The sequence below is a fragment of the Mastigoproctus giganteus genome, chromosome 3 (genome assembly GCF_048544385.1).
Source record: "Mastigoproctus giganteus isolate SK-2022 chromosome 3, ASM4854438v1, whole genome shotgun sequence".
NCBI lineage: Eukaryota > Metazoa > Arthropoda > Arachnida > Uropygi > Thelyphonidae > Mastigoproctus > Mastigoproctus giganteus.
The window spans coordinates 251,080,560-251,105,130 of NC_143577.1; the positions used below are offsets into that span (position 1 = coordinate 251,080,560).

The 24,571-nt window shown below is 37.5% G+C and overlaps 1 protein-coding gene across 1 annotated transcript in view; it reads right to left on the reverse strand.

Annotated features, from left to right (window-relative positions):
- Window positions 1-24,571, reverse strand: part of clu (clustered mitochondria protein homolog) — a 292,499-nt gene that overhangs the window by 85,878 nt on the left and 182,050 nt on the right. The window contains exon 25 of the mRNA XM_090370384.1: window positions 12,546-12,609. Within this exon, the coding sequence (XP_090226510.1) occupies window positions 12,546-12,609 (64 nt within the window). The remainder of the gene's footprint in view (window positions 1-12,545; window positions 12,610-24,571) is intronic.

A 24,571-nucleotide genomic window follows, 5' to 3' on the forward strand; every position in this document is an offset into this window, starting at 1 on the left:
TGTTGAAAAATCCCTTAACACTAACTTGTTTAAATGGTCTTTGACATGCCGTGAAGGTACTGAAATTTTGGACAAAATTTATTTCACAAAAGTGTGGTTTCATTAGCAGCTATGTCAACAGTCAAAATTGGAGAATATGGAGCTGAAATTCTACTTTTTTTTTTTTTTTTTTTTTTGAAAAACTCCCTTACATATCCAAAAAAATTGCTTTTTAGTAAAGAGAGAATTAATTACTTAAATTGAAATGACATAAGAGATGGATGACTGGAACGGTAGAATGAATACATTCTGTCCTGCTGCATGAAGAGTCAATGGTGGTATGTGACATCAGCTTCTTGACAGCCAGTCATTTTCTGTATCAGAAGGTTGGCAGGTTCAAATTCTTGATATGGCATGAGTGAAGTGCCAATCCTGGGCTTCATATTTGGTGATGGTGAGGACACATTTTGTAGCTCCAGAGTTAAATTTCTGTTCGGCAGTTAAACACCACCTTGGCATTTATGTTAATAGCAGCGGATATGCAATTTTGATGGACAACTGAGAAAGGAACTCTAAGTTACTGAATATTCCATTGCCAGAATGGCTCTTTGACAAGTCATTTGTGGTCATAGAAACGATATACAATTTGTAAATATTGCTTCCCTCAGTTCTTGACATGTTGCAACTGTCTTTTAATGGTTTTCAGGTGAGACAGAGCAGGCTTTCAGCAAATTCTCTCATAATTGCATTACCAATTTGATGCATGTAAACATTTGTCATTAGGTTGAATTGTTAAATATTCTTCAAAATGTATGAAGCCTTGAGGCAAGCTTGTAGTTATCAACTTTAATTCCATATGGAATTATTGGTAGTGTATGGTGTAAAAAAAAAAAAAAAAAAAAAAACACCCACCTTTTCCTTCCTTCGCAATTATGCTGAAGACTGTGTAGTGTGGTGTAATCAAGTGACTTTCTAAAATACTGTACTCACTGCGGCAACCTTTTCTAACCTATATTTCTATTCCATATATTTTTTATAGTTTCTCTAGGTTTTCTTCCCCCTCACTGCCCTTAACATAGAATACTATGTCAAAGACATGGTATTGAAAACAAAAGGACAAAACAAGGAGAATCTGTAACAAGTATTCAAATCAATAAACAAAATAGGAAAGTTATTAAAAGATCAGATCAACAGTTAAAAAGATATGATATATAAAAGCATATGTGAATGTTGTAAAATTTACAACATTCACATATTGAATGTTGTACAGTGGTCTCCGACAGTTTTTAAATTCTGTACAGTGGGATAAACTAACGATGTTACCAACAGTAAATTCTAAGTGGGAAGCATTCAAGGAATTAATCGTGGATGCTACTAAAAGTTTCATACCTATTAAGAAATATTGTTCAAGGTTTAGGCCTAAATGGTTATCTAATGAACTAATGAGACTCTTAACAGAGAAGAAAAATGCATATAAATTATCAAGCGACTCAGAAGCCTATGGCAGATATAAGCCAGTCTGTAATCAGGTCAAAAGGAGGTTAGGCAGGCAAAGGCAGATTACGAGAAATCCTTGGCAAAAGATGCTAAGAAAAACAGCAAGGGTTTCCTTACTTATATAAACTCTAAAAGGAAGGGGACAAATCTGATTGGTCCACTTGACATTGATGGTTTGACTGTTGATGATGCCCCTCAGATAGCAAACAAACTTAATGAGTATTTTGCATCTACATTCACACATGAGGAATTATTAAGGTTTGAAAATGGCAGAAGGTTATCAAATTGTAGCAGGATACTTAATGATTTTGGAATAACTGAGAGCAAAGTGGAGGAGAAATTGTTGAAGTTAAACATGAGAAAAGCACCTGGGGTAGATGGGATTTATCCAGTTATATTAAAGGAGGCAGCAAAGCAACTAAGCAAACCCTTAGCCATAATTATGAGAGCATCCTTGGACTCAGGGGAGGTTCCCACGGACTGGAGATGTGCAAATGTATCCCCAATTCACAAAGGGGGATCGAAGGGTGACACGAGTAATTACAGACCAATTAGTTTAACTTCTGTTCCGGGTAAAATAATAGAGTCACTGGTTAAAGATGTATTGCAGGATCATCTAGACAAGACTGCAGCAATAATTCAGACACAGTATGGGTTTGTTAAGGGAAAGTCTTGTCTGACAAATTTGATAGGATATTATGATGTGGATACAAAGGAACTGGAAGCAAAAAACAATTTTGATACCATATACTTGGATTTCAGGAAAGCTTTTGACACTGTTGCACATGGAAGACTATTGTACAATTGGAGCAGAATGGTATTAAGGGTAAGTTGCTACAATGGATAAAAGGATGGTTAAGTGGGAGAAGACAGAGGGTGGTAATCAATGGGTGCTGCTCTTCTTGGACTAATGTTATTAGTGGAGTCCCACAGGGTTCGGTGTTAGGTCCACTGTTGTTTTGTATATTTATCAATGATATTGATGACGGTATATCAGGCTTAATGTCGAAGTTTGCAGATGATACAAAGGTTGGCAGGGTTGTTAATGACAGTAATGGCAGTGTGCTACTGCAACAGGATCTAGATAATTTGGGCATATGGGCTAAGAAGTGGCAACTGAAGTTTAACCTTGACAAATGCAAAGTACTGCATATGGATAGAAGTAACCCCAGAGAAACGTACCAACTGTGTGGTACTACACTTAAGGTGGTAGAAAATGAAAAAGACCTGGGAGTAATTGTGCAGTCAGATATGAAGTTTTCTGAGCAATGCAGACAGGCAGCCAGGGCAGGTCATGGGGTTTTGTCAATGATATATAGGAATTTTGCTAGCAGGGAGAAGGAGGTGATTGTCCCTCTGTATAAGGCAATGGTCAGGCCTTGAGTACTGCGAACAGGTCTGGAGACCTCATTTTAGGAAGGATGTAGATTTACTTGAGCGTGTACAGAGAAGGGCAACAAGATTGGTGAGGAGAATGAAGGGATCCTCTTACCAAGAGAGGCTTAAGTTCTGCAAATTGCAGTGGCTGGAGACTAGGCACCTGCGTGGTGATCTCATTGAGGTGTATAAGGCCTTGAATGGGTTGAGCACACTGAATTCTGATGGGATCCTTCCACTTGTTCAGATTACGAACCTAAGGGGGCATAAATTCAAATTAAGAAAAGACAGATGTAGAATAGATGTGCGGAAATTTGCCTTTAGCCAGCAGGTGGTTAATTGCTAGAACAAACTTCTATCTGTCATTGTGGAAGTTGATGGGTTGAATAAATTTAAGGAGGAACTGGACAGGCATTTGGAGGGAATGGTGTGATTGATTTTTTTTTTTTTTTTTGGCTGATGCTGCATAAGCTCTTAACACTTGCTTTCTTGCATCACATGCCACTACTACTTCTACTACTACTACTACATAGGAGAAACAACACAAATTAATACATTAAGCAGATTACTACTGTTAGAAATATAAACAGTTCAGGTTGTATCTTCTCAACCTTCAACCCATGCATACGTACTATAAGCACCATGAGCTACTCTTGCAGCCCATCTGCAAGAGTAGCTCATGGTGTATTGTCAATGATATATAAGAATTTTTCTAGCAGGGATAAGGAGGTGATCATTCCCTTGTATAAGGCAATGGTCAGGCCACACTTAGAGTACTGTATACAGGCCTGGAGGCCTCATTTCAAGAAGGATGTAGAGCTGCTGGAATGAGTACAGAGAAGGGCAACAAGATCAGTGAATGGAACAAAGGGGTGCTCTAACGAAGAAAGGCTTAAGTTTTGCAAATTACAGTGTCTGGAGACTAGGCACCAGCGAGGTGATCTGATAGAGTTGTACAAAGCCTTGAATGGTTTGAGCATGCTCAATGCTGATGGGATTCTTCCACTTGCTCAGAATAATCACCTGAGAGAGCATAAATTCAAATTGAGGAAAGACAGATGTAGGATAGACGTGTGGAAATTTGCCTTTAGCCAGCGGGTGGTTGGTTGGTGGAACAGACTTCCATTCCTTGTCGTGGAAGTTGATAGCCTAAATAAGTTTAAGGCTCAGCTGGACAGGTATTTCGAACGAACAGAGGGGTGAAGTGGAAGTGGTTATTTTTTTATTTATTTATTTTTTTTTTTTTTGGCTGATGCTGCATAAGCTTGCTTTCTTGCATCGGGTGCCTCTACTAATGCTAATGCACCATAGGTTCTAATACCTCTTGTGTCCGGGATTTTCATAAAATAAAAAAAAATTAAAAACATTGGAATTAGTAGAGCATATTCTAGAATGCAATCACCTGTACAATAGCAACAATTTAAAAATAATGAGAGGAAATAAATTACACAAAGAGAAATCAAAGAAGTAACCAGAGCAACGTATCAACTCTGTGGTACTACACTGACAGTGGTAGAGAATGAAAGGGACTTGGGGGTGGTTGTGCAGGCAGATATGAAGTTCTCTGAGCAGTGCAGACGGGCTGCAAGAGTAGCTCATGGAGTATTGTCAATGATATACAGGAATTTTTCCAGCAAGGATAAGGAGGTGATTATTCCATTGTATAAGGCGATGGTCAGGCCACACCTAGAGTACTGTATACAGGTCTGGAGGCCTCATTTCAAGAAGGATGTAGAGCTGCTGGAACGAGTACAGAGAAGGGCAACAAGATTAGTGAATGGAACAAAGGGGTGCTCTTACGAAGAAAGGCTTAAGTTTTGCAAATTACGGTGTCTGGAGACTAGGCACCAGCGAGGTGATCTGATAGAGGTGTACAAAGCCTTGAATGGTTTGAGCATGCTCAATGCTGATGGGATTCTTCCTCTAGCTCAGAAAAATCACCTGAGAGGTCATAAATTCAAATTGAGGAAAGACAGATGTAGGATAGACGTGCAGAAATTTGCCTTTAGCCAGCGGGTGGTTGGTTGGTGGAACAGACTTCCATCCCTTGTCGTGGAGGTTGACAGCCTAAATAAGTTTAAGGCTCAGCTGGGCAGGTATTTTGAACGAACAGAGGGGTGAAGTGGAAGTGGGTTTTTTTTTTTTTTTTTTTGGCTGATGCTGCATAAGCTTGCTTTCTTGCATCAAATGCCTCTACTAATGCTAATGCTAAAGTATTTTGCAGTAGAAAAGAGAATGTAAACAGTACTAAAGAGGAATGATAGGTATTAAGCAGATAAGGCAGCTGATATATTAAGTTCTGAGTTGGGGACCACTCTCTGATTAATATCTCATTATTATAGCAGAAGAAATGTACTTGTATTATAATAGCTTCTCCAAGGAGCTGGAAAAGCCATTATAATATTGCAATAAAATAACACTAACATGTGACACTGAAGTTTATGAGAGAGGACTGTATTCATTAGGCTGAGTTGTGCAATTTTTGAATAGCAAAGCAAAGTGACCATTCACAGCTGAGCATCAACAAGTCTGATGACTTCACTATCCCCTGTGCGGTCGGTCCTTCAGAAAGAAAGTTAACATAAAGCCACACCCTTAAGTAGGTATATCAAAAATGGATTTGTTTCATACTCAAATTATGGCATGATTTAATTGCAAATTGTGATCTCAAATCAAAATATCTTTTTAATTGTAAAACCCTTTTTGAATTGGTACAGTTATAGTCAGTCCAAAAAAAGTGGAAATGTAGCATCTGTGTTGAATTGTTAAAACACTGTTGGAATACTTTTCTGACCATATTAAATTATCAAAATCACCAATAATGTCACAACAAACAATTTATTAATTTACCAATAACAATTCAATAATAAAACTCTTCCTCAAAGTTTAAAATAGTGATTTTCACTTTATACTTTAAATAGTTTTGTATTTAATTAAATTCCATTTACAACAGGGGTACATAAATTTTTTTTTTTTATATATATTGGTAACTCAAAATTAGCCAGCACTTTTGTCATAAGTCCTGCCTTGAACATATTCATATCTATACAGGAAGTTGTATAGGTGAAGATGTCAGAATATTAATTATTTTAAAGATAGTAAAGTCAATTTGTTAAATAACAAAAGATAGCATATATGTTTTTATGATCAAAAATAATTCTAGCTAAGTTTACCTTTAGGTGTCACAACACGAGTTTTTCTTTCCAAGAGACTTCCACTCACAGGATTAATGTTTATCTGTGGGTCATAAAGATATCACTATACTTAATCTGAAGTCACTATTGTTTTCAGAAATCTTGGCTCACAATCACAAATTTCAACCAGATTTTTGGATGAAAGGGGAAGATGTCATCTCCAGTGACCTCTTCAGTAATTTAACTTTACATCTCCAGTCCTAGTATCACTTACATTGCAAAACTGCACCCTTGTCCAATTTACTATCCCCTCTCAAAGCCTTATGGACCTTGATCAGATCCCCCCCACCATAAGATGTCTCATTACCAATCTTTTTCTAATAAGGAAGACTAATTTATCATTTCTTGATGTGCACTATGCATCATCCTAAATTATATTAGTCCTTAATGATATTTAATCTTATCTTACATTTACCCTAATTACAAAAATTCCAGTCATTAAAAAATAGGACTAACAGGGAGCTAAGTGATTTTGTAATAACTGAAAGCAAAGTGGAGAAATTGTTGAAGTTAAACATAAGGAAGGAACATGGGGTAGAGAGGATCTATCCAGTTATATTAAAGGAGGCAGCAAAGGAAGTAAGCAAATCCTTAGCCATAATTATGAAAGCTTCCTTGGACTCAGGAGAGGGCCCCATGGACTGGAGGTGTGCAAATGTATCACCAATTCACAAAGGAGGATCAAAAGGTGACACAAGTAACTATACATCTGTTAGTTTAACTTGTGTTCCAAGGAAAATAATGGAATCACTAGTTAAAGAAGCACTGCAGGATCATCTAGACAAGACTGCAATAATAGTTAAGACAGCATGGGTTTGTGAAAGGGAGGTCTTGTCTGACCAATTTGATTGGATAATATGATGTGGTCACAAAGGAATTGAATGCCAAAAATATTTTTGATATCATATACAGTAAACCCCCGCTATTCGCGGTATTGCGATTGCTGATTTAATATAAAATGAAACCAAAAAAATGTGAATTTTAAAGCGCTGTGAACATTTTCCGCCATAAAAAACATGGGCGTGGCTAAAATTATATTTCCCAGTCAAAACAGCACTCAGTGGGTGGGGGAGAGTGGTGACAAAATTGCAAGCATGGATATTTCTCCCTAATCCTTGTTCAGTATGTGATATGCGCTTGCCATTGAAGGTTTCGTCGTTTGCTTTTAATTTATATGCTTATAAATTGAATAAATTTATCAATTTATAAATTGATATGCTTACAAAAGTGATAAATCTACCATTTTGCAGTGTAAAACAGACTTTTTCGAGTATGTTAATGGAAGAAAGTGACTTTATTGTGGACAAGTTCTTTCTAACCCGTACAAAAATATGACTACGAATAACAAGGAAAATGTGAAAATATCAAAGAAGGTGATGATAATGACATTAGCGAATAAAATTGAGTTATTAGACAAAATTTCTAATGGTGAAAGTGTCTCCTCAGTGGCAAAACATTATAAAATCAATGAGTCAACGGTACGATCAATTAAGAAATCGGAAGAAAAAATCCGCCTTAGTGTCCGTGAAAACGCGCTAATTGCTTCAAAAATTTGCTCTAACTCATGATGTTAAATTAGAAAAAATAGAAAAAGCTTTAAATCTGTGGATAGAAAGAAGACCGAACTCAAAATAAAATTCCGTTAAGTTCACTCATCATTCGTGAAAAGGCAAAACTGCTTTATCAACACTTTAGCGAAACTGGTGATAGCACTGGCGGGATAAGTTTTGTTGCTAGCAAAGGCGCTGGTTTAAAATTTCTAATAAATATTACATTTAATTAATTAATTGTTTCTTATTTTCATTTCGATGCCATATGCTTGCATTTCACTATGTACTGTCTATGTACATAGTCATATTATGAAGGTATATATAATACCTTTTGAAGGTATATATAGACAATTTTAGACTAGTTTTTCTTATATATTTCATACTTTGGAACCCCTTTACTACTATGGGAGCCATAACTCAGTATTCGCGACATTTCTCAGGAACGTAACCCCCGCGAATAGCGGGAGTTTACTGTACTTGGATTTCAGGAAAGCGTTTGATACTGTTGCACATGGAAGACTGCTGTACAAATTGGAGAGGTATGGCATCATCAAGGGTAAGTTGATACAATGGATAAAGGAATGGTTGAGAGGGAGACAACAGAGAGTGGTAATCAATGGACACTGCTCTTCTTCGACAAATGTTATTAGTGGAGTTCCCGAGGGTTTGGTGTTGGGCCATTGTTGTTTTGTATATTTATAAATGATTGATGAAGGTATATCAAGTTTAATGTCCAAGTTTGCAGATGATATAAAGGTTGGCAGGGTTGTAAACGACAGTAATGACAGCATGCTACTCCAACTGGATCTAGATAAGTTGTGAAAATGGGCTGAGAAGTTGCAACTGGAGTTTAACATTGACAAATGCAAAGTACTGAATATGGGTAGCAATAACCCAAGAGAAACGTACCAACTGGGTGGTACTACACTCAGGGAAGTGCAAAATGAAAAAGCCCTGGGGGTAATTGTGCAGTCAAATATGAAGTTTGCTGAGCGGTGCAGACGGGCTGCCAGGGCAGGTCATGGAGTCTTGTCCATGATACATAGGAATTTTGCTAGCAGGGAAGTGATAATCTCATTATACAAGGCAATGGTCCGGCCACACCTAGAGTACTGTGTACAGGTCTGGAGGCTTCATTTTAGGAAAGATGTAGAGTTGCTAGAACGAGTACAAAGAAGGACAACAAGATTGATGAGGGGAAGAAAGGGGTGGTCTTATCAAGAAAGGCTTAAGTTCTGCAAATTGTAGCACCTGGAGAGTAGCACATGCAAGGTGATTTGATTGAAGTGTATAAGGCCTTGAATGGGTTGAGCAAGCTGAATGCTGATGGGATTCTTCGTCTTGCTCAGACTAAGAACCTGAGGGGGCACAGTTTCAAATTGAGGAAAGATAGTTATAGAATAGATGTGTGGAAATTTGCCTTTAGCAAGCAGGTAGTTGATTAGTGGAACAGACTTCCATCTTTTGATGTGGAAGCTAATTGCCTAAATAAATTTAAGGCTGAGCTGGACAGGCATTTGGAACAAATGGAGGGATGAAATGGAAGGGGGTTTTTTTTGGCTGATGCTGCATAAGCTTGCTTTCTTGCATTGTATGCCTCTACTAATGCTAATGCTAAAAAAAAAAAAGCATCAAATTTTTCATATGATGCTTGAATCAGAAATCAGTTTATTTAATGTACTGCAATATCATTACTTATTCATAATGTAGTACTACACAATAAACTAACAAAAGACTCTGTATGACATAGAAAAGAATGATTTACATTGTCTGAAATGCCTCCCCGTTCCTTTCTCAGATTAGGCTATTCAGAATTTATGCAGAAGCAACTAAAGCTGTGTCTGTAAATTGTGTATATTCTTTGGTTGGCTTGCTTATTTGCCAGAAAGGGGGGGGGGGGGAAGTTTCCTGGAGAAAAACAATTATGCAACCCTTCTCAAGACTACCTAACTCAACCATGACAAAAAAAAAAAAGTCATAAAAGTTTCTTCTGTCTTAACAAGAGCTAAATTCAGGACTTTTTCACACAGTTGGAGGTTTTCAATTATTACCAAGGTGCTAGTCACGACAGCCTTTTTATCATGGTATCTGTGTCGTCTGTTCAATGAAAAGAACCAATTCTCACACACCAAAACCAAAATAGATTAGTGTATCACATGATATCGATGACCTGAATTCTACTCTGAAAAATAATACTTCTAGCTTTTGTCGCCATAACCTCCCTTTTACAAATGATGGATGAAATGAAAATGAATTCATTAGTGAAACAGAAGAATTATTTTAAATACCAGAATGAGTTTTAATATCTGACACATCTGAGGAAATACATTTCTTAAAATTAGATACTTGCAGAAAATAAATCAACTCTCAGGTAAGCTGCATGCATGTTCCCAATATTGTTTTCAAGAGCAAAGAATGAAGAGTAACTTAAAAATTGGAAATAATTCAAAAGTATACAAATCACAGAAAACAGAGATACTACTGTTGATACAAAAGCTACATAGCTGTTGTTGTTGTTTTTTGGTATCATCATTATGAATGTTACATATGCATGGTGATTGTGATGGCATTACTCAAAACCAATCATATAATTCGATCTTTTTTGTAAAGTGAAAGAACTCCAGCAGATTAGCATCGTTACCTATGATGTGGCAGAGTGTCATGGGTTCTTTAAGGTTTGGCAGAAAGCTAAAAGAGACTTGGCGGGCAGTGGTGTATAAAGTATACTCAATAAGACTATGCTTCATTGTGAGTGAACAGTTGCACTGTGTGCATCGTGGAGGATCATTACCTGTGAGGAGATAAAGGTGGGTAAGATGACTGTGGCCAATTCGCGCTCTAGTTAAAATTATTTCCTCCCTCCTGTTTATACGGAAACTGGAGGTCCACGTTTGTGGTTCAGGTTTTATTTGGTGGAGTTTATTGTGCGTTTGGGCTTGCCATTGAATTCTCCATTGTTTGCCTACATAGCAGATCATGTCTTTGGTTATGATGTGCTTCTGCACCAATGACGAGCAGCTTCTTCCAAAGAAATCTGAAACTTGTGTTGATAAATTTGATAGGTCCTTATTAAGATGATTAAATTGAAATAACAGATATATCAAATAACAAATAACCTCATCACAGCCTTAAAATGTGAACTTAACTGAAATCCAGAAGAAAAGTAAATGTTCTACAAATTCATAAGAGATATGCTTTCTAGAAATCTTCTGAGGAAAACTGAAAAGTTGAAAAGAAAAATCTGAAAGTTCCCTAATAATCAGTCTAAAGTTTCTCAAATGGAGGTTGTCAAGTGATATTAATGATCTCTCTCTCTCTCTCTCTCTCTCTCTCTCTCTCTCTCTCTCTCTCTCTCTCTCTCAAATTAACTATATCCCCTATTTTTACACAGATAACCAAATTTTTCTGCATAGCTTTTTCCTACAGATATTTCCACAGGTACTATTATTCTGATTCAACATCCAAAATACAGTACTTTGTTTCAAACCAGTCTGAACACATGCATCAACTGGAACACATCCAATCATAGTTCGACTTCAAACTATGAACCAACTTTTCATTAATTTCTTCTACTTCTGTTTTTAGAACAACCTTCCTCCTTACGCATTGGCTGAAACTTACAGCCCACAGAAATTAGAGTCCAATTTTAAGAAGTTTCTTCTAGCTTCAACTTTCTACCCATTCGTAGTACTAGAGTAATACTGGTTTCAGTATTACTTTTGCTTTTGTGTTACCTTAATTAAAAAATATATATATATGTATTCACAGTGCTAAAACATAAGTGACATCCAAATTAAACAATATTTATATAGCAAAGTCAAACAATAATGCAATAAAATTAAGTGTGTGTAAAAGGCAAAGAAGATTCAGCTAAAGATGACACATTTTCCTTCTCATCTTAGTTCAAACATTGGAGTGAACTAAACAACTTGGATTTTTTTTTAAATTTTGCTTTAAAATAAGGAAAAAAAAAAAAAATCACAAGAGAAACAATCTTAAAATAGCACATGGGGATTCTGCAATGGGTCGGCAATATACAAGTTTTTGTTTGACACTGAGTTTCAAAATGGGTAAGTATCTGACTGCATACGTTAACTGCAATATGGACAGCCCTAAACTTCAGACGAAATTTTGTCAAGTGCAAACTTTGGTATCAAATGACCACTGTTTTGTTAAAAAAAAAAAAAAGTACAGCAATTTGATAATGCAAATAATAAAGAATAAAATGATTGCCCCAAGTGGGGAAACTTGCTCAATGCTGATGGGATTCTTCCTCTTGCTCAGAATAATCACCTGAGAGTGCATATATTCAATTTGAGGAAAGATAGTTGTAGGATAGATGTGCACAAGTTTGCCTTTAGCCAGTGGGTAGTTGATTGGTGGAACAGACTTCCATCTTTCGTTGTGGAAGTTGATAGCCTAAATAAATTAAGGCTGAGCTTGGCAGATATTTGGAATGAACGGAACGGTGAAATGGTTTTTTGTGGCTGATCCTGCATAAGCTTGCTTTCTTGCATCATATGCCTCTACTAATGCTAACTGTTAGGCTAAAAATGTCATCTCATATTTTGAAGAGGATTAATTAATCACTCCCATAAATAAACTCAGTCAGTCCAGATATTTTTTGATTAGACCTCTTATAAAAAAATTAAGCTAGCAGTCAATAACATTTAGCACTTTAATTAATTTTGATTACATTAAACAATTGGGAAGCCTATATTGTCATTTACTGTAAAATTTGTTATTTCACCTCAGAACTAAAGGATTATCCATAATGTTAATATAGTTTAATTTCGATTAATAACGATAAGCAGGATATTCAATATGCCATATGACAAATTTGCTTAAATTAGGAAACATTTTGAAAAAAAAAAAAAAAAAAAATCATATACAATTCTATTTCATAACTGATAATGCTACATAATGCAAATATTTAAAAGTAACATACCTTGCATGCTCAGTGGATTCTGTCTTTTCTTTTTTCCTTTTCTGCGAGTGCTTCTTATTTGCAACTGAGCAAAGAGAAAATTGAATATATTCTCTCTCTCTCTAGATACAGGAAAGAGCACACAAAACAGCAACAGAATTTAAGTTAGGCAATAAGCTAAATCTTTAGTTTTAAAACTAAAATTATACAAATTAAAAACTTAAATTTTTTTTTAGTGGATGGGTTATTTTTCTACTATTTTAATGACATTCTTAGTTCCAATTAGAAAGTGATTTCACATTACATTTCTGTATAATTATAAATAAAACAATACCATTAATATTTATATTTATCACTATGTTGTAAACAAGCAATCTTTACTGTATCTCCGGCTCTAATGATGGAATTTTGCAATTAATTTTTGAAATGTCAACATAATAAAGAATTTACTCAAATTCTACACTGTAAATAACACTGCTTGTTAATAATAGTGATTTTTTCCACTAAAATTATAAAAAAAAACCTATGTGCTTGATATAGCTAACCTTTGAATTTCTTTAGCTGTCAGCTTCAACTATCTACACAGGTAATTTATTCCAGTATTTAACAAGTCACTAGCTAAAAAGAAAAACTTCCAACATTCCAGTAATCTAAACACTTCCCATGTAATCTGAATTTATGGATCCTAATTCTGGAATCATTTATCTATCTATGTTTGACTTATGGCATATCGCCACCTTGTCATTCCCTTTTTCCAAAGTCGCCGGACGTGGGCATCTTCAGCTTTCAAATTTTTTTTTCTCATGGCTGATAGTGCACCTTCCTTCCATGTTTTTCTAGGGTGTTCTTGCCTTCTCTTCCCTTGTGGTATCCACTCACATATAATTTTAGACCATCTCACTTCATTCATGCGCAGCAGATGTTCAAACAATCTCAACGTCCTATTTTCTATTCGTTCTGTAATATCTTCATCTGCATGCATACATCATCCTCTTTAGCCTAGAAACCCTAGCACTTTGATGTAGGTAGTCCCATCTCTAGGGCTCTAATCTTTTTGTCACCCTCTTTCAGTGTCCACATCCGTAGCAAAGTACCAACAACTGTCCAATATGTTTTTTAGTTCTATGGGAGATATTGTTGTCCCACCATATAGAATATAGACTTTAGGGCACTAAGAATCTTTCTACATTGATGAATTTATTTGATGAATGAATATACTTAGTTTTTTCCCCAATCCTTTCTTAGTTAATCTACATCCAAGATATTTGAAAAAGTCAACAGGTTTTAGATGTATATATATATAATAGACTGTGTAACTTTCAATTCATCAGGATGTTCTGCTGTGCTTAGGTATTCTGTCTTTGTAAAATTGATATTGAGGCCCCCATTGGTCATATGTAAGTTGCCATTTTCTCAACGTGTACTCTAAATCATAAGCTTCTTGTGCAATGATAACCTGATCCTCAGCAAAATTTATACTCCAAAGATATGTCATTAATTGGTACTCCCATTCCATAACAGCTTCTTTTCCATTCTTGTAAAGCACATTCCAAGAAAACATTAAAGGTGATAGGCTACATCCTTGTCTCAGCCCCTTGGTTGGATAGACTGGATTAGATAAAGTATTCTCAACTTTAATATATGCCACATTGTTACTGTACAATTCCCTAATCAGTTCCACAAACTCTGGTTAAATTGATATATTTTGAAGGGCTTTCCATAATTCCTTTCTTGGAATGGAGCCATAAGCCTTTTTTAAATTGATGAAGGCAAAGAAGGTATCTTTATTCTTTGCTTTTCTTCATCAGCTGTTGTAGAACAAACAGATTGTCCACACAAGAGCTGACCTAAATCATTTATAACAGTGAAAATTTCACCATAATTCATTTTACTATCCCCTCTGTGAGCCTTACAGACCTTAATCAGGTCTCCTGTAAGGTGTCTAGTTACCAAACTCTATAGTTCATATATTTGAAGACTTTCATCATATGGATGCTTCTTTGCTGATTTCACCGGGCACATTGCCCATCTTGGGACTCTTTCAAGAAACCTAATAATTTTTTTAAGGTGTGATCTCCATACTTGAAACTAGTATTCCAAGTGCAACTGCATTATACAATGAAATTGTGACATCCCTATCTCTACATCAAACGTTTGCTAAATTATTGATAAGACAGGACTTCCTTGCCACCTGGCTACACTGCTCAAACAACTTCACATCCAAGCATATCACTGCATTAGCTTAGTGTAGTATTGTCAATTAAATTTTAATTAACCTTATTAATTTTTCATTGTTAATTAAATTGTATTTAAATGGAAATCATAACCCAGACTAGAGCAGCAAAGCCATGGGGCAAAGACTAGAGCAGTAAAGCCACAAAGTAGCAGCAGTGCTGTGGCTCATGGGAGAACTGAAGGGTGCCCAATGCATCACAGACTTAAAAAATGTACAACTTGTGAAATGTTTCCAGCCTTTTCTGGAACAGGACATGATCTAGCTAACTAAGTAAGATATCTTCGTGTGTGTGAGGTGCAGAGAGTGCCAACTCAGAGTTCTGATGGATGTATAAGAGTGTGGAGAGTAGGGTAGATTCCCTCGAAGGAATTAAAATGAGGACCCATCAAGCTCTCAGCTGTGCAACTCAATGCCAGAGGTCACGACTGTGCATCAGGCAACACAGCTGCAACCTTCAAGGCAGAATGCACTGGTTCCACAGGAGCTAGTTATTGTCAGTGACTCAATTTTCAGGGAGATAGGAAATATATTGGGCAAAAAGGAAAGGTAAAATAGGAGCAGGGTATGGCTGCCAGGGGCAAAAGTTGATGATGTTCGCACTAATGAAATTAAGAGTAGATCTGTGGATTTACAGATCCACAGATCTCCTACTCTTAGGTACAGATCAATGTTGAAAAAAAGTCAAGTTAGGGTTAAATTTGGAAGTGTCTGCAATTCTGCTCAGACACGATAGGAGGGAGTATATAATGAGAGCCTTGTCAATAAATTCGGCCCTGGAGAGATTGTGCAAGGCTCGTGAGGTAGAATTTTTCTCAGCGTGTTCTGTGCTTTGTTAACAGGACAGACTGCTTCTACAGGATGGGATACACTTAAATTGAAAGGATGCAAGAATATTTGCTGATGCTATCGAGGCAGTGTTAGGTGGGTCGGAAAACTGCTAGCTTGGGGGGATTCACAGACTAATAGATTAACCACAGGCAGAGGTGGAAGTGATTCTTGCACTGCTTGAAAAGTGATTTTTGAGGCATGGAGAGCAAGTGCTGAGGATTTCAAGGACTGCCATCAAGTAAATAATTGAAGGTAGAAGTGTGTTGTTGTTATTATTATTAGCCATAAGGTGCAAGGAAGCCTCAGGCTTATGCTGCACCAGCCAAAAAAAAATATTTCCGAGTTACCCAGAGAGAGAGAGAGAGAGAGAGAGAGAGAGAGAGAGAGAGAGAGAGAGAGAGAGAGAGAGAGAGAGAGAGAGAGAGAGAAGTAGAAAGGAATCAGCAAAAAAAGAGAAGAATGATGATATCCAGCTCAGGATATCATCATTCTTCTTGGCACACCCTAGATGTGCTAAGCCCATATTTGCCAGATGTGAGCCCCTGGGGTTTATAACCCATATCTCACTATACTATAATACTATCACAACTCACTATTATGCTCTTTTACCAGCATACAGATTGAATTTTTGAATTAAATTCTTTTACAAATTGAATTTTTAGCATTGTTAATGAAACGTTTCATCTGATGTAGTTGATAGCAAGAGAATGAATAGCAAAACAGCATTAAAACATTTCTCATGCTCAGTAAAAGTTTCTCCCGTGCTGAATTAACTGCAGGCCTGTAACTTGTTAGAGTTCCAAGAACAACATTTGAAAAAATCATCAAGTTAAGGAATATGCAGTATTGCTTGTAATATTTGTGTTATATGCATTTATCCAAAATCTAGGCATCACTCAGTACAGCATTAGACATTGTCCATAACAGACAGTTTACTCGAACATTGAACTATAATTAATGCAATGCAGTTACGTTTTCGAAGAGCTAATAGTGGTGGATCAGAATGAAAAAGCAACAATGTTGTTTGGTCGTGGTAAGAAAAAGATTTGAGTTTGAAAATTAAATTAGACATTTTGAAGCAAATTGATTCTGGTCAATGACAAGTGGATGTGTGTAATAAGTTAGGACTGGCAGGTTCAACTGTAAGAACAATTATAAAAAATAAAGAATTAATTTCAGCCACGGGAAAGACAGCTATTCCACTGCAGGCAACTAAATTGACTAGGGACAGGCTGGCTATTATGAATGAAATGGAGAAATCTCCAAATAATTTTATTGAGGATAATATCCAATGCAGAATTCCATTAAGTTTAATTATTTTAAAGAAAAAGCGATTAGCTTATATGAAGATCTGAAGAAAGCTCACCTCAAAAAAATGTGGAACCATCTAACGCTAGTGAGGGCTGGCTCAATAGATTTAAAAAGCACTATAACCTGCACAATACAGCAATCCAGGGAGAAGCCACAAGTGCAGATCGAGGAGCCGAAACTTTTAAAAAAGAACTTGTTAAAATTGTTTAAGAGGGATGTTATACTGCTCAACAAATACCACCACTTTGCTTATTGGAGGCTTGAAGTGGTGAAACCCATGGTTTGTCTTTAGAGCAAAGTTTCCGGCATCCCCCTCTCCCCATACTTCTCCTTCAACCCATGCACGGTACTAAGTACTATAGGTTTTGATATCTTTCGTGTTTGGGGTTTTCATAAAAAAAAAAAAAGAAAAAAAAAAGTTTTTAACATAGATGAATGAGGGATTTTTTGGGAATGCCTAACAGAAGTTTCATGTTAGAAGAAGAAAAAAAACATGCCAGGCTTCAAATTGGCGAAGGATCAGTTGACTTTATTGCTGGGTGGTAATGCTGCGAGAGGTGGGGGGGGTTAAATTAAAACCCATTTTAGTTTACCATTCAGAAAATCCAAGGGCTCTTAAAGGTTTCAGTAAATAAAACCTACCTGTAATTTGGATGGCTAATAAAAAAGCTTGGTAACCAGGCTTCTTTTCGTTGATTGGTACTCTGAATTATTCTGTCCCACAGTGACAAGATATTGTGCAAAAAATAACCTTGATTACAAAGGAATTCTGATCATGGACAACGCACCATGACATCCAAGCAAAGCGAGCTTAAAAGACTTGAATAATCATATAAAATTTTTTTAAATGCCTCTAAATACTACATATCTGATCCAACCAATGGACGAAGGTGTTATTGCCACATTTAAAGCTTACTACATAAGGAACATGTTTTCCCAGGCACCTCCGTAGCCAGGTGGGAAGGAGCAGCAGTGCGTAGCACACGCTTCTTGATTAGACCGGGGTTAGAGCCCGTCACCACCAAATACAGAGGATGCGGAAAGGTCAGGGAATGACCACTGCATATTCCGGAGCAATATGGCCTTAGTTGCTAATGCTCCTAAAAACAAAAACAAACAAACGAATAATTCCCAAGCTATTAAAGCCATCAACACTGATGAAAATTAACCCAGCCTAAAGGAATTTTGGGAATCCTACAACGTTAAAACTGTCATCTAATTCATTTTAAGTGCCTGGGATGAAGTGACTCAGAAAACCACAAATGGAGTGTGGAGGAAAGTTTGGAAGAATTGCATAAAGGATTCCTGAAGAACCTGATGATTTGGTTGAGAAAGTTAAAACGCAAATTGTTGAGCTCAGAAAAGAAACAGGATTAGACAAAATTGATGATGTGACATACAAGAGATGGCCGACAATGACAGGGATGGCCTCTCTAATGAAGAACTCATGGAAATGACAAAAGAACAAGAGTTTGAAATTGAGGGAGAAGATGATCAAGATCCAAATTAATAAAGAGCCGATAAAGTTACTGACTGCAAAGGACACAGTAAAGCTAAAAGTTACTGACTGCAAAGGACAAAATATGTGATTATTTCCAGGAGAAAGACCCTGGCATAGAACGAAGTTCCAAGGTAATAAGAAATTTAAAGAAGAAATTGAACGCCTACATGATTTTGTACAAGAGGAAGAGGGACAAAGTACAACTCAAAACGACACATTCCAAAGATACAAAAACTCAACAGCCCAGGGCCATCAGATTAATAAATTCATGATTTTAATGTTGTAGGCCTAATAACTCTGATAAGTACAAAGAACAACTGTACAGAGAAATAGTGGGGCAGTAAACCAGATTGTTTTATAATGGTGGATTTTAACTTCTCAGATATTGACTGGAACTTGTGGATTGGTCACTCACACACTAGCAAGACTTGTGGATTTATTGGATGATTGGTTTCAACAGTAGCATGTTCAAAATGCAACCAGAGAGAGTAATACTCTTGATCTGATTATCAGCAGTGATTCTTCATGCATTAAGAATCTGCAGATAAAGGAACTACTAGACTGCAGTGCTCACAATGTACTGATGTGGGATTTATTCAAAAGATGAAACTACTATCAGGGATGGTAAAGGGAAGGGTTTTTGCTTTCATAAAGGTGACTATAGTGGTCACTCAAGTTTTTAAATTCTATACAGTGGAATCAACTTATGATGTTACCAACATCAAATTCTAAATGGGATGCATTCAAAGAATTAATCTTGGAAGATATAACAACTAAGAAATACTGTTAAAGGTTTAGGGCTAAATGGATGTCAGATGAACTAACAAGACATGTGGCAGAGAAAAAAAGTGCAAAGGATGCATATAAATTATCAGGAGACACAGAAGCCTATAGTAGATATAAGCCAGTCTGTAATCAAGTCACGAATCAGGTCTGGCAAGCGAAGGCAGATTACAAGAACTAACGAGACTTGTGGCAGAGATAAAAGTGCATGGGATGCATATAAATTATCAGGAGACAAAGAAGCCTATGGTAGATATAAGCCAGTCTGTAATCAAGCCACAAAACAGGTCAGGCAAGCAAAGGCAGATTGTGAGAAATCTTTGGCAAAGGATGCTAAGAAAAACAGTGATGAACTTCTTTACTTATGTAAAGAAGTCACTGTATAAGCAGAAGTGGAAGAATCAGATTGGTGCACTTGATATTGATGGTTTGACTGATGATGATCCTGCTCAGGTAGCTGACAAACTGAATGAGTATTTTGCATCTACATTCACACATGGGGTATTATTTAGGGAGAAGAATGCCAGAAGTTTAAACTGTAAGAGCTAAAGGATTTTGTAATGACTAAGAGCAAAGTGGAGCAGAAATTGTTGAAGTTAAACATAAGAAAGACATCTGGGGTGGATGGAATCTATCCAGTTATATCAAAGGAGGCAGCAAAGAAGCAAACCCCTTAGCCATGATTATGAGAGCATCCTTGGATTCAGAGGAGGTCTCCACAGACTGGAGATGTACTAATGTATACCCAATTCACAAAGGGGGATCAAAGGGCGACACAAATAATTACAGACCTGTCAGCTTAACTTCTGTTCTGGGGAAAATAATGGAGTCACTGGTTAAAGCACTGCAGGATCATCTAGACAAGACCGCAATTATAGTTCAGACACAGCATGGGATTGTTAAGGGGAAGTCTTGTCTGACCAATTTTATTGGATACTATGGTGTGGTTACAAAAGAACTGGATGCAAAAATGGACACTGCTCTTCATGAACTAATGTTATTAGTGAAGTCCCCCAGGATTCATTGTCAGGCCCATTTCTGTTTTCTGTATTTATCAATGATATTGATGAAGGTATATCAAGCTTAATGTCCAAGTTTGCAGATGATACAAAGGTTGGCAGGGCTGTTAATGACAGTATGCTACTGCAACAGGATCTAAAAAAGTTTGAGCAGATGGGCTGAGAGGTGGAAACTGAAGTTTAACATTGACAAATGCAAAGTACTGCATATGGGTAGCAGTAATCCCAGAGTAACATACCAACTGTGCAGTCCAACACTCAGGGAAGTGAAGAATGAAAAAGATCTAGTGATAACTGTGCAGTCAGATGTGAAGTTTTCTGAGCAGTGCAGACAGGCTGCAAGAGTAGCTAATGGAGTCTTGTCAATGATATACAGGATTTTGCTGGTAGGGATAAGCAGGTGATTATCCCTTTGTATAAGCCACACCTTGAGTACTGCATACAGGTTTGGAGAATTCATGTTCGATTCTAACCTATGATCCCAGCATATACAGTAACTACTCTAACTTCTTTGCTAAAATTCAAATAATGTTGAAATTTTTTACCTCCAGCTCATGAGTGACTATGTCAAAAACAGCTAACCAGGTTGTTATTTGTGATTTTTCTCTTACCCAAACCTCGTTGCATATCTTTCAGAATTCCATTTCTATTTAAATATCCCTGTATTGCACTCTTTCATTGCCTCCATGATTTTCCTTACAACTGAAGTCAGACTGACCAGTCTGTAGTTACCCACTACACTCTTAAAACCACTTTTATGTACTTCTCCATTCCAAAGGAACATCACCTGAGAACAATATGCCCTATTTGTATTTTTTTTTGGCTCTAAGTTTATTTTCTAATATTTCAATATTGCTAATTTCATATTTCTCACTCTCATTTGCACAATCTATATTAGTAAATATTGATACAAATTACCTGTTCAATTCAGTGACATCAGCTGGATTATATGCAACTTTTCACATGCCTATTATCGAAGGGTCCAATCTGATTATTATTATTATTATTTATTTTTTTTTTTATCATATTCACACAAAGAACTCCTTGTCCTCTTAAGTGATTTCTTGTAATGTCTTTTCCAACCTAGCCTTTTCTGTGGGATCAACTTGTAGGGTTCTATTCATGTGTGTGTTAAGCACTAAAACAACTAAGGCTATGAGGCAACAGCAAGCTGTATTTGTACATTGTGGTCAATTTGCCCATTTACTAGAAGAAAAACTAGTTTCCAGTAACTCAACTTGTTGTTGGGGGGGGGGGGGTAAAAAAGGAAAAACCTCTTAATTTTAGAATTTATTTCTTTTCATCTATCAGTGACTTTTCTGTGCCATCTCATTTTGCTCTATTAAATTGGCCAACCACATTCATAGCTTCTGTGACTATTTTAAAAGTATTCCATAACTGCAATGTATTCGCCCTCCTTATGCTATATGCCCAGTTGTCAGTGTCCTTTCCTGAAATTAACACCCATGCAACTACTACGACTCCTAACAACTGCAGCCTTTTTCATTATCATCCAATTGCAAGATCACTATCTGCTATTGGTTCCTGTACATAACACTGAAGTCTTGCCACAATGTATATGCACATATATACAGAGGCACGCATATACTTCTGATGCTCTGCCCTTATCTAGCTCTCAACTTGGTGAGCTAGATAATGGCAGAGCAGCAGAAGGGATTTAAATGGATGGACAAAGGATACAAGGAGCAATTGACCATGATGAAGGCACTGACATTTCTTTGAAGCAACCATGGTGAAATGGAGGACCATCATCAAGGTTGAGAACACAACCAGACTGATCACTATCAGAAGAGGAATCTTCCAGGGTGATGTCCTGAGCTCACTATGGTTCTGTTTAGCTCTCAACCCACTGTCACCATGCTCAATAGCAGAAAGTAGTGATATGCCCTAAAAGAAGGAAGAACCTGTACCTTCTTTCACTTGATATACACGGATGAGGTCAAACTATGCCACAGCCGAGAATCAACCCCAACAGCTTCTCAGGATCACCGAAGGGTTTAGTACTGACATCAGGATGCAATGTGGCCTAGAAAAATGCAAGACCAATAGATTGCATCAAGGACAAAGTTGGATGAAATTACCTTCCGAAGACCAGTGAAGTGATCAAAGCCATGGCAAAGGGAGAGATCTACAAATATCTGGGGATTATACACATTCACCAGTTAGAACACAAGGAGATCAAGGCCTGCCCGACTGAGAAGCCTGCCCAAATCAAAGCTGAATGGCGGGGTCACAGCCATAAACACTTATGCAGTTCCAGTAATAACTTACTCCTTTGGGATCATAGATTGGACCAACATTGAGCTGGAGGAGATTACGAGATTGACCAAGATAACAATGACAAAGAGCCACCAACGCCACCCAAAGTTGGCCATCAAAAGACTGACCATAGCCCAGAGAAAAGGCAGCGATTAAGAACCTTCAGGATTACTTCCAGGAAAACACAGCACCAACCTATGAAGTCATAAGAAAGGTAGACAAACAGCACACACCACTCAACCTTAACAAGGAGACCCAACTCACACAGACAGAAGAAAAAGAAAAAGATGGTTGAAGGCACTCCAGGGAAAACACAACAATTACCTCCACCAAGACTACATAGATAAGGTGGCTTCCAACACTTGGCTCATGAACGAGAAGCTCTTTCTTCAGACTGTAGGATTCATGCGTGTCATCCAACACCAGATAATCAACAGCAGGAACTACATGAAATACATCAAGGACCCAGGAGTAACAGATGTCACGTCAACAATTGTCACCTGGCCCTGGAAACAATCCAGCATATTAATGTGAGATACAGAATGATCACCCAAACAGGATACATTCACAGACACGATCAAGATAATACGTCAGAAACTAGCACAAAAATACCAATTGATCAAAGAAAGTGTACTGTATTACAAGTACAAAGGGTACTAGGAAAGTTTTGCAATATGACGCAACAATGAATCACAGGAAGCTGCTTGTTGCTGCATGTTGAGACATGTTCATACGTGCATAGTAGCCGCTGCGCCAAGTCGATGGGCTCAGTTATTCATTAGTAGTGAGAGTGTAAAGTGCTTGCGATGGCATCGTGGTCATGAAATGAGATAAGGACAGTTTTGTGGTATAATTTCGTGCGTGGTTTAACCATAGACCAGTGCTTAGAAGAAATGACTCTTGCACTAGATGATGATTGTCCACATCGTACAACGATATTCAAGTGGTATAGAGAATTCCAAAGGGGAAATTTCACTCTGGAGGATTCTGAGAGGCCGGGAAGGCCACGAACGTCAGTTACGGAGGAAAACGTTACTGATGTGAGGAAAATGCTTGACGAAAACAGACGAGTGACCTACCAACAGATAGAGGATACTTTGGGCCTAAATGCACCAGCAATTCGTTCGATTCTGCAAGATCATTTGCACGTGAAGAAACTTTGTTCTCTCTGGGTGCCGCATCAACTGGCTGAAGAGCAGATGATACGACGTGTGACTTGGTGCCGGGAGATGTTAAAAAAGTTTGATAAGGGACAATCTCGGTATGTGAACAACATCGTGACAGGTGACGAGACTTGGCTGTACTATTACGATCTGCCAACCAAGGCTCAAAACAAAGTTTGGGTCTTTGATGATGACGACACACCCGTAATTGTCAGAAAATCCCAATCTGTAAAGAAGAAAATGATAGCTGTATTTTTCAAATAGAGTGGAATTGTGGAACGTGTCGTTTTGGACACGCACAAGACAGTCACAGCTAAGTGGTATACTGAACAATGCCTGCCTAAAGTCATTGGATCTATGAAGAACCTGCGACCAAAGTCAAGAACGGACACCTGGTACCTCCATCACGATAATGCTCCAGCTGACCGCGCCAAAGCCTGCACCGAATATTTGACCACGACAGGACTGAAACTTCTCGAGCACCCTCCCTACAGTCCAGACCTTGCTCCCTGTGACTTTGCACTGTTCCCGCATGTGAAAATGAAGCTAAAAGGGAGGCGGTTTTCCAGTGATGAGGACCTTCTACGGGCTTGGGACAACGAGTGTGCTTTACTCCCTAATGAAACTTGGCAGAACTGGTTTAAAGATTGGTTTTGGAGGATGGAGAGGTGTATTGAATGTAGAGGAAATTACTTTGAAAAAATTAAATAAACAAAGCTGTATTGCAAAACTTTCCTAGTACCCTTTGTATGAACCCCAGGCTGTACCAGAAGCCCCCCCCCCTACTCAAACTATATGGGACTATGCTATTATAACAGACAAAATGATCCTGCACAACAGTCCAGACATAATTGACAAGAAGGAAAGAGAAACTATCTGATTGACATGTCAAAGGGATGTGGCGTATGGAACAAGTTTGTTGTTTG